The sequence below is a fragment of the Phacochoerus africanus genome, chromosome 16 (assembly GCF_016906955.1).
Source record: "Phacochoerus africanus isolate WHEZ1 chromosome 16, ROS_Pafr_v1, whole genome shotgun sequence".
In the NCBI taxonomy this organism is placed as follows: Eukaryota; Metazoa; Chordata; class Mammalia; order Artiodactyla; family Suidae; genus Phacochoerus; species Phacochoerus africanus.
In genome coordinates this window covers 26027873-26040671 of record NC_062559.1, presented here as the reverse complement: position 1 = coordinate 26040671, position 12799 = coordinate 26027873, and the positions used below count along the sequence as shown (strand labels likewise).

Genomic DNA, 12799 nt, shown 5'->3' with positions numbered 1-12799 from the left:
AAAAACTCTTTTAGAGAGTTCTCTTGTGGTGCAGTGTCTTAAGGATCTGGCATTGTTACTGTAGTAGCTTGGGTCTCTGCTGTGGCACAGGTTCAATCCCTAGCCCAGGGACCTCCACATGCGGCAGCCAAAAAATAAAACCTCTTTCAGGATGCCCAGAGGTCTCCACCACCTCCACCACCTTCTGTGCGAAACGGGCCTATGATATGGTGGAGGGAACTTACCATACCAAAATCTAAATCTAATAATACGCGTGCTATTACTTGCAGTGCTCTACTTAGGTTGAGCCCCTCATTGTACCATTAGGAAAAAAAGCTCCTTTTGTTTTTTAACCTGGATTATCATGGTCTACCTGACAAATCTCAGAAAATCAAGAGCTTTAGGCAGTAGCTGAACACAGCTTACTATAAATCCCCTACTGCTTCACTTATTTTTCCCTTCATGTTGTTTTTAGTATAAATGAAGAGTAAACAAATGAAGCCAGGAAGCATTTAAATAAACAGGAAATCTGTGTTGCAATGATAATTTTCACCATCTCAACAACTGCAACACAAAGAGCCAGATTTGGAGATGAGCCTGGACTTGAACCTCTGCCCGTAGCCAAGACAGTGTAACTGAGCAGAGAGCTGGCCATCTACCATGCGAGACACTGATTCTCAAACGCTTTGTGGTGCAACTTTAAATGACATTAAAGGAAAGAGATATACTTGGTCATTGGAGAGTGTCACTCCAATCACAAGGAAACTGTTTGGGAGAAGAACCTGGCTTGAATTAATGGTTAGCTTCAAATCACCAGATTTTAAACATCTAAACAGAATCCCTGTTTGAGAAGACGATGGGACACAGTGTTTGAGGGAAGTTAGGTAAGGAAAGCTAAAAGCACCTAACTTTGCAACATTTCTGTTAATAACCATAAGTTAAATGAGATCAAACTTATGATCTCATTTGACCTTCACGATACCCTGAGGAGCCAGGTACTTTTATTAACCCCATTTTACAGATAAGGAGACTGAGGCTTAAGGACGTTAAGTAAATTAAAGAAGCTCATGCAATGGTAAGCAGTGGAGTCCAGAATCTGAACTGAGGTCTTTCTGACTAGAAAGCTTGTGCTTTTAATGATATACTGAGTCCTAATTTCCAAATGAGACCCATTATTTTAAAATTTTAAATGATGTTTAAATTACAGATAGTTCTAAAAGTCATGAAAAATTATCTATTTAAATAGAGCTTGGGTCATTTTCAGGGAATTCTCATTTAAAAAGGAAAATTTATGGTAGTTTAGCAAAATGGCTTTTAAGAAATTCTAAAATAGATGTGAGTCTGATCCTGTACAGCAGAAATTGATACAACATTGTAAATCAACCATACTCTAATAAAAATAAAATTTTAAAAAATAGATGAGAGCCACATGAAGCGAAGGGGAAACGGTGAACATGGGAAGAAAAGCAGGGTCTGGAGCTTCTTGAAGTATTTCTCCGTAAGGAACGAGACCAGTGGTAACTGAATCACGGGTTTAACTTTTCAGCCCAGAGAAAATGACCAAAGGCAAAGCTTTGAACACGTGTTCTGAGAGTGTGCCATTTACTCCATACCCTCTACCTCAGAAATTGCAGCACTTACCTCCCTCTGAAAAAAATTCCAAGCATGAGTAAGCCACCGATATCTTGGCAAGCCATAATTTGTCATTCTGGCTTTCAGAGTGACCATGTCTGACCACTGTACTGGAACCTGGAGGGAAAACACCAAAATATCAACAACTGTAACATGCAAATAGCCACATTCAGACACATGCATCTTCACACTTTCACAAACACGATCACTCACAGACTCATTCGCATACTTGGAAGGTACTGCAATTGCCAAACACGATTTTTTTGTCTTTTTAGGGCCGCACCTACAGCACAGGGAGGTTCCCAGGCCAGAGATCGAATCGAGCTGCAGCTGCTGGCCTATGCCACAGCCACGGCAGCATTGGATCCAAGCCGCATCTGTGACCTATGCTGCAGCTGGCGGCAACACCAGATCCTTAACACACTGAGGGAGGCCAGGGATCGAACTCATCCTCACAGAGACAACGTCAGGTCCTCTACCTGCCATGCCACAACAGGAACTCTGGCAAATATTATTTTAAATTTATATTTGTTTGTGGTCTAAGTTAATCTTGGGGTTATTAAACACTTATTGAACCATCTTCACAGCAGATTTTTTGGTACTAAATGAGGAAGTACTTCATATTAAGCAAAATAATGTGAAATCACTGAATGCCAATATCAAGTTCAAGGAAATCACAAAACTAGGAAACTCTATGTCCCATAGATATACCTGAAGAGCTCCTCATAACCAACCATCCCTGCTAAAAAATGCCATCGGATTTGATTTCATAATCCTATAAAATTGTTCTTTGAAGTGAGTGCAGATTATGGCGCTAAAATAAAGAGAGAAGAATGAAGATGGGAGAGAGAGGTCAGCTCCATACAAGCCTCATTCTAGAATAAGCTTGTAAACACCCTTCCAAAAACTGGGTTTGCTAGACTTCTAGAAAATGCTAGAATGCTAGAAAAAATAATTCTGAAATTAAAGTAGTTTTTGGTGCTTTGACTCTCAAGGCACCTACCATGCATCCTTTGACAGATGTTTAATCATGACATAGCTTCAGATACACAACACAACAGTTCGCTAGAAATCTAGTCAGCATCTCCTGCTATGTTTGTTGACAGTGCCACAGGAGAAATGGGGTCAGACAAATCCTGCTCTCTCCACATATGCGGTGTTAAAGTAACTCTCGGTTAACCAGACAGACCTCCACATCTGGTCTTTGAAGCAACACGGGCTGGGCTTAGTCAAGCAAATTGGACACTAACTCAAGATTAATATTATTTTGAGATCTCATTTTTAAAAATCTGAATATCAATAGTAGTTGAAAAACTCCTGACCACAAGAGTTATTTCCTTTGTTAATTTTCTCTTTTTATTACTTGGAAATGTACAATAGAAAACACCCCCAACACGTGGGCACACAACTTTGTTCCCTAAATAATGAGCTAACTGGGTATATTTTGTGTTCATATGGTTTAAGCAAAGTTCAGAGGACTAACTAACCAAAGTTCAAGGACTCACTAACCAAAGTTCAAGCTAGTCACCATAAATTCTTATTATCTCAAGTCCTTTTGAACATAAAGTAAATGGAAGTGAAAGAAATTCTCTAGAAATGTATAATCTGAAATGGTTAATATTATTGACAGATTTTATCTAGAGAAAGAATGATGACTAGGTGAACATATATAAAAAACAAAAATAATGGGCCAAGAGGTTGTGTGATGCCAAATCTCTTGATTTGGTTATTAGAACAGACCTATTTTTCATTTATTTACCAAAATCGGTAGACGTTGTTTCCCCCTTGTGACCACAATCGATCTGAGACCAAATACGGCAAGAAATAGAGGCGATCTCGCAGGTTCTGGCACAAAATGCCCTGATCTGGCCATAAAGGAAAACACACGTGTATTGGCTCCTTGCATGGAACAGCTAAGAGCACAAAGCCCATTCTATGCAAAGGCTGAGTGCTGCAAATTTGGCAGCTAGTAAACTTTAACAGCACTTTTCATTCACACTGCTATTAGGGCAAAAGCAATAAAAGAAAAAAAAAACTCTGACAAACTTTTTTCCTAAAGGACTACTTTCCACACTTCACTTTTAAACAGCCCTTGTTTTATTCTGGTGACTTAACGGGGGGAAGATTTATTCAAGCAAAACAGTGACGTGTGCCCTCCGCTGACATGGCAGCGTACACCCACCTAGGACCACTGCGACTCTAAGAAAATACTTTGCAGATCGCCCCTTCACAGAACAGAAGAAAGTATCTAAAAAGGATAAATTTCTTTCCATCCCCTCAAGTTCCTTAGAATTATACTAGGATCAAAATATTTCCTTTCAGATACCTTAAATTAATTCACTTCGAATGTGGTGTAACCTAGGAGATGTATCAAATATCAGTATGATATAAACACTATACAAACCATTTTAAAAATCTACTAGACGGCCCAAGAAATAGCAACAACAACAATAACAACAACAACAACAACAACAACAACAACAACAACAAAAAGGAGTTCCCGTCGTGGCGCAGTGGTTAACGAATCCGACTAGGAACCATGAGGTTACGGGTTCGGTCCCTGCCCTTGCTCAGTGGGTTAACGACCTGGCGTTGCCGTGAGCTGTGGTGTAGGTCGCAGACGTGGCTCGGATCCCGCGTTGCTGTGGCTCTGGCGTAGGCCGGTGGCTACAGCTCCGATTCAACCCCTAGCCTGGGAACCTCCATATGCCGCGGGAGCGGCCCAAGAAATAGCAACAACAACAACAACAACAACAACAACAACAACAACAAATCTACTAGAAAGCAACCTCATTTCTAAACATCTTTTAATGACCAAAAAGAACACAAAAGCTGAGATGGGGAGATCAAGAATTAATTACACAATTTACTATTTATTGCTTGAATGTTAAAGAGATCCATGTTTTTTGAAAACAAAACAAAACAAAAAATTAGAAAGACACCGAAATTGAGCCCCTAGAACCGATTATTTTTTCACTCCCTTAATACACCAAGCTTCTAGGGATGGTGCGAAAATATGATTCTCAAAGGCGATGAAAGCATTCCCATTTTAATGGGAGATTTCGTTAGAACCTGCCCTGACTTTTCAATTTTTAATAGAGAAAAAAGCAACCATAAATTCTCTCTTCTTACTGAGAGTTGTCATACACTGAAAGGAGCAGGGTTTTTCAGAGGGGTTCAGCCGCGCGCGGCAGTGCCAAAGCATCGTTTCCATGTAAATTGAAGTATGCAGAGGACCCACTAGTCTGTAATTACCACTTAGTATTCAAACAGAGTGTCACATACAGTAGCAGATTCACCTCAGAATCCTTAACAACTGCTCCGGTCCCAGAAACGTCTTCAATTTTCTTACGCAACTTCCACAACGCCGCTCAGAAACAAATATTAAAGAATCTCCTTCTCTTCCTAAGAGCTCTTAAATTTTAAAATGTTGAAGACGCACCCAGGGAACTTGCCACAAATGCAAATGCATGGTCCCTGCCTCTCCCTCTCTTTTGACTGAGCAGATCTGGCCTAGAGCCCTATCGTGTGCATTTTAAAGAACTGCCCTGGGTGACTCCTGCGGTAGGCAGTCCAAAGACTACGTGTGGGGAAAACCATCATCTTCCTGAAACAGAATCACTCTATGAGGCTCTTAGTGGAAAAATCTGACCTGCCACCATGAACACAGCCAGGCTTTACAGACTTGTAAAGGTGCTGAACCTCATTGATGATCAATGCCCCAATTTTCACCAATGAACCAAGCAAACATTAAATAAGTCACAATGCTCAATGGCGCAGAGGTGAAGTGTAAGTGGTGAACCCAGCATGGCTGGTAAAATCTTAAGGTTAAGAAATGCTTATTGTCCATTCTAATGCACACTTCTTTTTTTTAATTTTTTTATTGTTATTTCCCCAATACAATTTTTTTTTTCTACTGTACAGCATGGTGACCCAGTTACACATACATTTCTTAATTTGGAAGATGGTTCAGCTTGATGGCAAACAGAAGGTGCAGGCGTCTTAGCCATTAGGATGCAGCTGCGGTTGGCAGCTTAGAAGGTTTTTATATAGATTTTCAAGCTTTCTCAAGTCCGGTTGCAAATGTAAATATTTCCTATTATATACTCAGAACCTGGTGAAATTATTTTAGGACATGTGTTATTTTTAGCCTATCATATCCATGTTTAAGCAATCTGTGGAATTAAGTTCACGTATCAGAGTAGAGCAAATGAAATATTACCAATTAGGCTCTGGAACTATGCTTTCGACTTAGAAGAGAAAATGGTATATTTCAGAAGCATTGGGACTATCCATCGTTACCATTCAGCATAAAAATATTAATAACCATGTGCCAACAACCCCAGGGTATCTGATTTAAAAGACGGAGGGAATATTGTTTCAGATTGTGATTATATTACATTTTGAACTCACCATGATTTCCTGCTCGTATGTCCAAACACCACAAGCCAGTTCTACACAGAAAATGACAAGCAAACTTCCAAAATACTGTAGAAGAAGAGAAAATGAACACTGTTAGGATAGAATCAAAGTAAAATATGGTCACGAGAGACAAGCTCAATATTATCAGTGTTGTTTATTCAACAGACAAGAAACCAGAGGCACATATTCAAGAGCTCTCTCCCCCAAGAGGAGATGGGGGCAATTTTAGCAAACTTTGAGACATCTGCAGACAACAGTTACTACTCACCTAAGCAGGCCCCTTGGACAGTGCTCTATTTATGAAATACTTTCATGATTAATTCACTCAATGGATAAGACCACCTCATCTTACAAATGAAGACATTAGGAAAAAAGAAGACAGCATGATATGATTTGCTCAAGAATATGCATAAGAGATTTTTGGAGTTCCTGTCGTGGTTCAGTGGTTAATGAACCCGACTAGCATCCACGAGGACATGGGTTTGATCCCTGGCCTCGCTCAGTGGGTTAAGGATCTGGTGTTGCTGTGAGCTCTGGTACAGGCTCCCAGACACAGCTCAGATCTGGCGCTGCTGTGGCTATGGCATAGGACAGCAGTTGCAGCTCCGATTCGACCCCTAACCTGGGAACCTCCATACGCCACAGGTAGGGCCCTAAAAAGACAAAAGACAAAAAAAAAAAAAAAGGGCATGTGCCTAGAGATTTTAGAAACCTAGACCACTGCAGCTGCGTTCTTGGTGCGGGTTGGCCCTTGCCACTTCTCCAGCTTTGGAGGCAAATCGTAGAAGGGTGAGAAAGAATGGGCTCTTTGAAAATGCACTCATTCCGGCAGAATTCCAACAACGCCACGGCTGCCATGACTCCTCCCCTCCATTTACAGTGCCAGCCAGGTTCGGGGGGACCAGGTAGTGAGGATCACTGGTTATTCCTCTTCCTGGAACGACAGCTCTATGAAGGGCAGGAGCTTTACTGTGTTCCCATCTCAAAGAAGGTGCTCCACAAATATTTGGTCCACAATATATGAATAGGTAAGAATACATGAAGACAGGAGTTCCCCCTGTGATGCAGTGGGCTAAAGGAGCTGGCATCATGGCTCAGATTTGATCCTTGGCCCCGGGAATTTCCATATGCCACGGGTGCAGGGGGTGGGGGGGTAGGGGAACAAAAAAGAGTATATGAAAGAAGACTAATAGGATGGGAGGCAATTGGGAGCTGCCTTGGACTGAGGGATCAGGACAGGCTGCCTTCGGAAGATGATCTTCAGGTTGTCCGTGCTGTCATAAAATTGGGTTGTGACAATTGTCGCACCACTATAAATGTAATAGACTTCATTCAATAATTTTAAAAAGTCAGTGCTGTCAAGGAGAAGGCAAGGCTGCTAAGATTGTGGGAAAGTAATCTAGGAAGAGGAAAGAGCAAGAGCAAGGCCAGGGCTCGGGTGAACTAGTTAGTTAAGAACTCAGTGGTGGGGGTTCCCGTTGTGACGCAGGGGTTGGCAAGTCCGACTGGGAACCATGGGGTTGCGGGTTCAATCCCTGGCCTTGCTCAGTGAGTTAGGGATCTGGCATTGCCATGAGCTGTGGTGTAGGTTGCAGACGCAGCTCGGATCCTGTGTTGCTGTGGTTCTGGTGTAGGCTGGTGGCTATGGCTCCGATTAGACACCTAGCCTGGGAACCTCCATATGCTGTGGGTGCAGCCCTAGAAAAGGCAAAAAGACCAAAAAAAAAAGAAAGAAAAAGAATTCAGTGGTCACAAAAGCACAGGACCGGGATTGGGTGGGGGTGGGGGGGTACAGTGGGTGCAGCAGATGGACTAGAAGGTACAAAGAGCCAGATCTTCGTGAGCGTGGCAAGAATTTTGGATTTTATTCAAAGCGAAATTCATTAGCAGGTGACATGGTCTGATATATGCTGTAAAAACATCATTCTGGCTGTTTTCTGAAAAATGACTTATAGGAAAGCAAGCGTGTGCTTAGGGAAACCAAGTAAAAGACTACTGAACGAGGGTCATAGCAGGGAAATGGGAAAAAGTGGGCTGATTGAGGATCGTGCGCCGTCAAGGTTTAAATGCTGGGTTTCTCTGCTCGTAATTCTTGCCAAAAAAGGGAAGGGGAAAATAAAAGAGACAGGAATTTGAGCTGATTTTCTACTGCTTCCATGATCCATCCCTCATGATTTAAAAATACAAATTACTGATATCAGTTTTAATAGGCTTCTTTCATATGCAAAATAAAGAAAATAATAGCTATAAAATCTCTTAGACAAACATGTTTAAAAATAATAATTTGATACAAAAGATACAGTAATGGTTTCTTAAGAGGATCCCATTTTATAAGCCCCTTTATTTTCAGCACATACAGGACTCCTGATCAGCTTCAATCTACTCAGATCTCATTTCCAAGTATTACCTGACTTTGAAGATCTTAGCCTTAAAATAAGAAGGAGAAATTTTGTGAACACAGTCCTCCAAGTCAGCTTTTCTCCACATTCTCCTTGGTACTTTGCTGAAGAGATGTCTCGACATGAACAATACTGCATTCACGCCTTATGTTACAAAAAGACCAAATGTTCAATAACTGTATGCTGGATAAATTTTCTTATCTTTGATAAGTCTCTAGGAGAGAGTGAGATTCTAGGAAAAAAAATTACACCACGGGATACTTTTGCCTTCTCAGATCTCTAAAGTAAATTCTTTTCAAAATTGACTTCTAGTTACAATGAAAACCAAGAAAAACTGAAAAGGTAGGATCTGTCCAAAGAGGAAACTTGGGCATGGATGTGAATTTGACGTTGCCCAGGGACCACCATGCAGATTTCTGGATGGATTTTTAAGCCTTTTACATTCCATTTTCATTTCTTGTCCCCTGACTGAAGATGTCTCTGTTGCACCAGCAGAAAGGCATAGATGTACATATACGTGAGTGCCGAAATGTTGCACATACGTGCAATAGCTTGTAGCTGTCCAGGCTGGTGGATTCAAAAGACAGTGTAAACTACAGGCATGGCATCAACATGACTTCCGAAAGTAAGCCTTCCAATGAACAAGCAAAACCATAACATAAGCCACTCCAGGAACGCATATGTAAAGCACGTAGATTTAAAACAATGTCTCATTACGAACTCAAAGCTAAGATGATCCATCGTGGGAGAGAAGGGGTAAACGTCCATATGAGCTGGACACTCTTTCAACTGGGAAAATGCATCTTTCGGCTCTGATGGTCTCATGTGAAATTCATCCCATATAAAGCACTTCCTCTGTCTTTATTCTACTTACATTCAGGGGCACAGATTTATTAGACCTTGAGATGGAAAATACAAGTTTCCTCAACATTACAAAATATCCTTGGAGCAAATTAAGTCTAAAAGATGTAATTCGACTAAAACTTTTTTGCAGGTGGTGCTACAGCTTCACGGTCAGCTGTCTTTGCTCTGTCGACACTATATTGGTCTCCTCCATCCTGTCTTCTGATTTCAAGGAAAATTTTAAATGTCAAATCTATCCTTAATACAAAATAGGTAGATGGGAGTTCCCGTCGTGGCGCACTGGTTAACGAATCCGACTAGGAACCATGAGGTTGCGGGTTCGGTCCCTACCCTTGCTCAGTGGGTTAAGGATCCGATGTTGCCGTGAGCTGTGGTGTAGGTTGCAGATGCGGCTCGGATCCCTCGTTGCTGTGGCTCTGGTGTAGGCCGGTGGCTACAGCTCCGATTGGACCCCTAGCCTGGGAACCTCCACATGCCACTGGAGTGGCCCAAGAAATAGCAAAAAAAAAAAAAAGACAACAAAATAGGTAGATGAATTGCATTTACGTCTACAGGTTCTCTTTTAGTGAGCTCTGAGCCCTAAATAAAGTCAGCCTCATATTTGATCACTGCACAGAGAATGCAGGCAGTCACTGTTTAGTTTAAGGGCTGGGTCTGTCTCAGGCATCTATAAAACCTGGTGTTAATCCACAGTTTAAGTAGAACAAAACCAGCAAAGAATTAAGCAACAGCTCCCGCTGTGCTTCGTTGTGGTAGGAAGTGTACACACAGATCATATTGCACCACAAAACCGTCTGTTGTCCTCAACATGATTGAAATCTGTGCCTCTCTCGCCTAACTGATGTCAGCATGTGTCTCTCAAGCTCTTCCTTTCGCAGCACAGGTAGTTTGTTGAGGGTCTGCACCAGCCCTTCTCCCCAGTGAGCGCTGTCTCAGAACGGTGGCAAGAGCTCTGAATCTGGAGTCAGTGGATTTAAGTTCAAATCCAGCTCTAAAACACACTCTGTGTTCTCTGGAAAGTCATTAAGCTGACCTACCATCAGTCTGCTCATCAGCACGATGAAGCTAAAAATAGAGCCTTCTTCTCCATTACCACCAAGGTTGATTTGACACATGGGAAAGTAGTTTGGAAAATTTTTAATTTTGAATATGTAAAGCGTTATGCAAATGCTATTCTGACCTGGTTTGTGAAATACAATCCAATGGGGACTTGGCCCTTCCTACTGGATATGCCCTTCACTCCCTGTAATGTGCCCCCTTGTTTTCCAGTGTCTCATCTCTTGTTCTTTACTGTTCTCCTCCCCCGCCCCACCCCGAGTATCAGGGTAGCTCTGTCTCCTGTACATCAAGTCTCAGGGGCTTTGGCTTTTAATCAATTGGCTGCCTCACCCACAAGTCCCTATTCTCACTTACTTGCCAGGCCATCGGTTCTGGCTGGCAGGGATCTTGTCCTGAAACATTATTTTATCTCCAGTGCCTGAGGAGAACCTGTCACCCAGCAGGTGTTCAATAAACGTTGGTGGAAATAATGATCAGTTTACCAAGTGGGGAAAAAAAAAAAAATTTCAGATGGCCTTCAATTTCTCTAATTTGAGCTCCAAGTTTCTTGTTAACATTAGACTCCCCCGACTTCTGCTTACACATTTCCATTTTAAATACTGCCCTTCTGTTTTACTACATGTCTTTTTGGAGGGTTATACTATGATAATTCAGTGCACTTTTAAACATTAAAGACAATTTACATAGTTAAAGAAAAGGAACAATACGCAGACAGGCCCCAGCTTTCCTGAGCTACTATCAGCCAAACATTTTAAACAAATGAAGCCTGAGAAAGCATGTTTATACAAGGAAATTAGAGTGCAATTATTTGCATTACAAACTATTTTATTTGTTTAAAATGTATTCAATACAGACTTCCTTAAAACAGCTAAGTTCTTCTACTGTAATTAAACTAAAATTTGCATTTTATGAATGTTTAATCCCAAAACATATGTTCATGAAAAAACTGCACCAAGTAAGGCAAGATGATAATAAGATATATCCTCAAGATGATGCAATTAATTAGTGATTTTTTTTTCCCATCAACCTCTCAAGCTGAGAATAATTACCTTTCAGTTCAAAAATGAGTGTCCTCACTGGGTGAGATAACAGAAGATGAGATAAAACACTATATGTGAAATTGCTTTGTTGACTTTTTTTTTTTTTCAGCTACTCAAATAGAAGAACATGAGCTTTAAAATAAAAAAGACTTGGCTTCAGATTCTGGCTCCTTTACACACCAGTTGGATGACCTTGGGCAAACTACTAAGCCTCAGTTTCCTCATTTGTAAAATAAGAATATTAAAATTACCTTGCAGTGTTGCACTGAGGATTCTTTTTTTTTTTTTCCTTTCTTTTTTCTTTTTCTTTTTCTTTTTATGGCTACACCTGCAGCATGCGCAAGTTCCTGGGCTAGCTCTTGAATCAGAGCTGCAGCTGCTGAGCTACACCACAGCCACAGCCAGGCCAGATCCGACCCACATCCATGACCTACCCCCGGCTTGCAGCAATGCTGGATCCTTAACCCAGTGAGAAAGGCCAGGGATCGAACTCACATCCTCACAGACACTCTGTCAGGTTCCTATCCTGCTGAGCCACAAAGGGAACTCTGCACTGAGGATTTAATCAGGTAAAGCACCGTTCCACAGCAAGCCCTACCTAAAGGTTGCCTTTATTAACCATATCAATATAAACTTCAAGAGTACAAGAGGTATCATTAGGTTTTAAATACTTAACATACTGCCTGGCATGGCACACATACTCAATGCATATTTCTTGGATGGGTGTAACTGTGATTGGGGAATGACAGTGAACAAAATTGTTCTTGTCCTCCTAAAGATTATCAGTGACACTTCCACTAAAGGACATCTAATCCCACAAGCTATTTGGTAAAATCTTTAGTAAAATCCCTGTCCTGTGAGACGATGGCTGGTATTTTTCAAAACATCCTTATTAGGAAACTAAAGCAGGAAGGGTGTGGAGGGTAGGAAACCTAACTTCTGCTTTAAAAATACTGAAATCAATTTGTCTGTTATGTTCAACTAAGGTTGACCACAGACTACCAAGAACAGCACAGTTTACTAGTCCCTTTGTCCACTAGAAACATTTGAGAGGATAAAAGCATGAAATCCCACCTCCCTATTTAACCCTTGGTGACCTGTAAGTAAAGCATCTTCCAACAGAAATAAAGGTGATTCATTTCCCCTTTCAAAGATTATTTCATTTCCTTCTATGTGTGCAGACAAAATAGTAAAATCTCAAGGAGACCTTTTCTTAAAGAAATATTTATTTGTAAAAAGGATCTGGTTCCCTGACACCTCTCCCATTCCCCAGGGTTTCCCTCTAAAGAAGGTAGATTAAATATGTGCCCTTATCCCTTTTCCCCCTTGAAACTTCCCTAGGGAATTCCCACTGTGGCTCAGCAATAACGAATCCCACTAGTATTCATAAGGATAGGCAGGTTC

At 41.2% G+C, this 12799-nt stretch overlaps 1 protein-coding gene across 4 annotated transcripts in view; it reads right to left on the bottom strand.

The window, feature by feature from the left end:
* The window catches only part of TSPAN12 (tetraspanin 12), a 66831-nt gene that overhangs the window by 21011 nt on the left and 33021 nt on the right, over positions 1–12799 (bottom strand). For all 4 annotated transcript variants that reach the window (XM_047763311.1, XM_047763316.1, XM_047763315.1 and 1 more), the window contains 2 exons: positions 6025–6099; positions 1621–1728 (listed from right to left, as the gene is read on the bottom strand). In XM_047763311.1, the coding sequence (XP_047619267.1) occupies positions 1621–1728; positions 6025–6099 (183 nt within the window). The remainder of the gene's footprint in view (positions 1–1620; positions 1729–6024; positions 6100–12799) is intronic.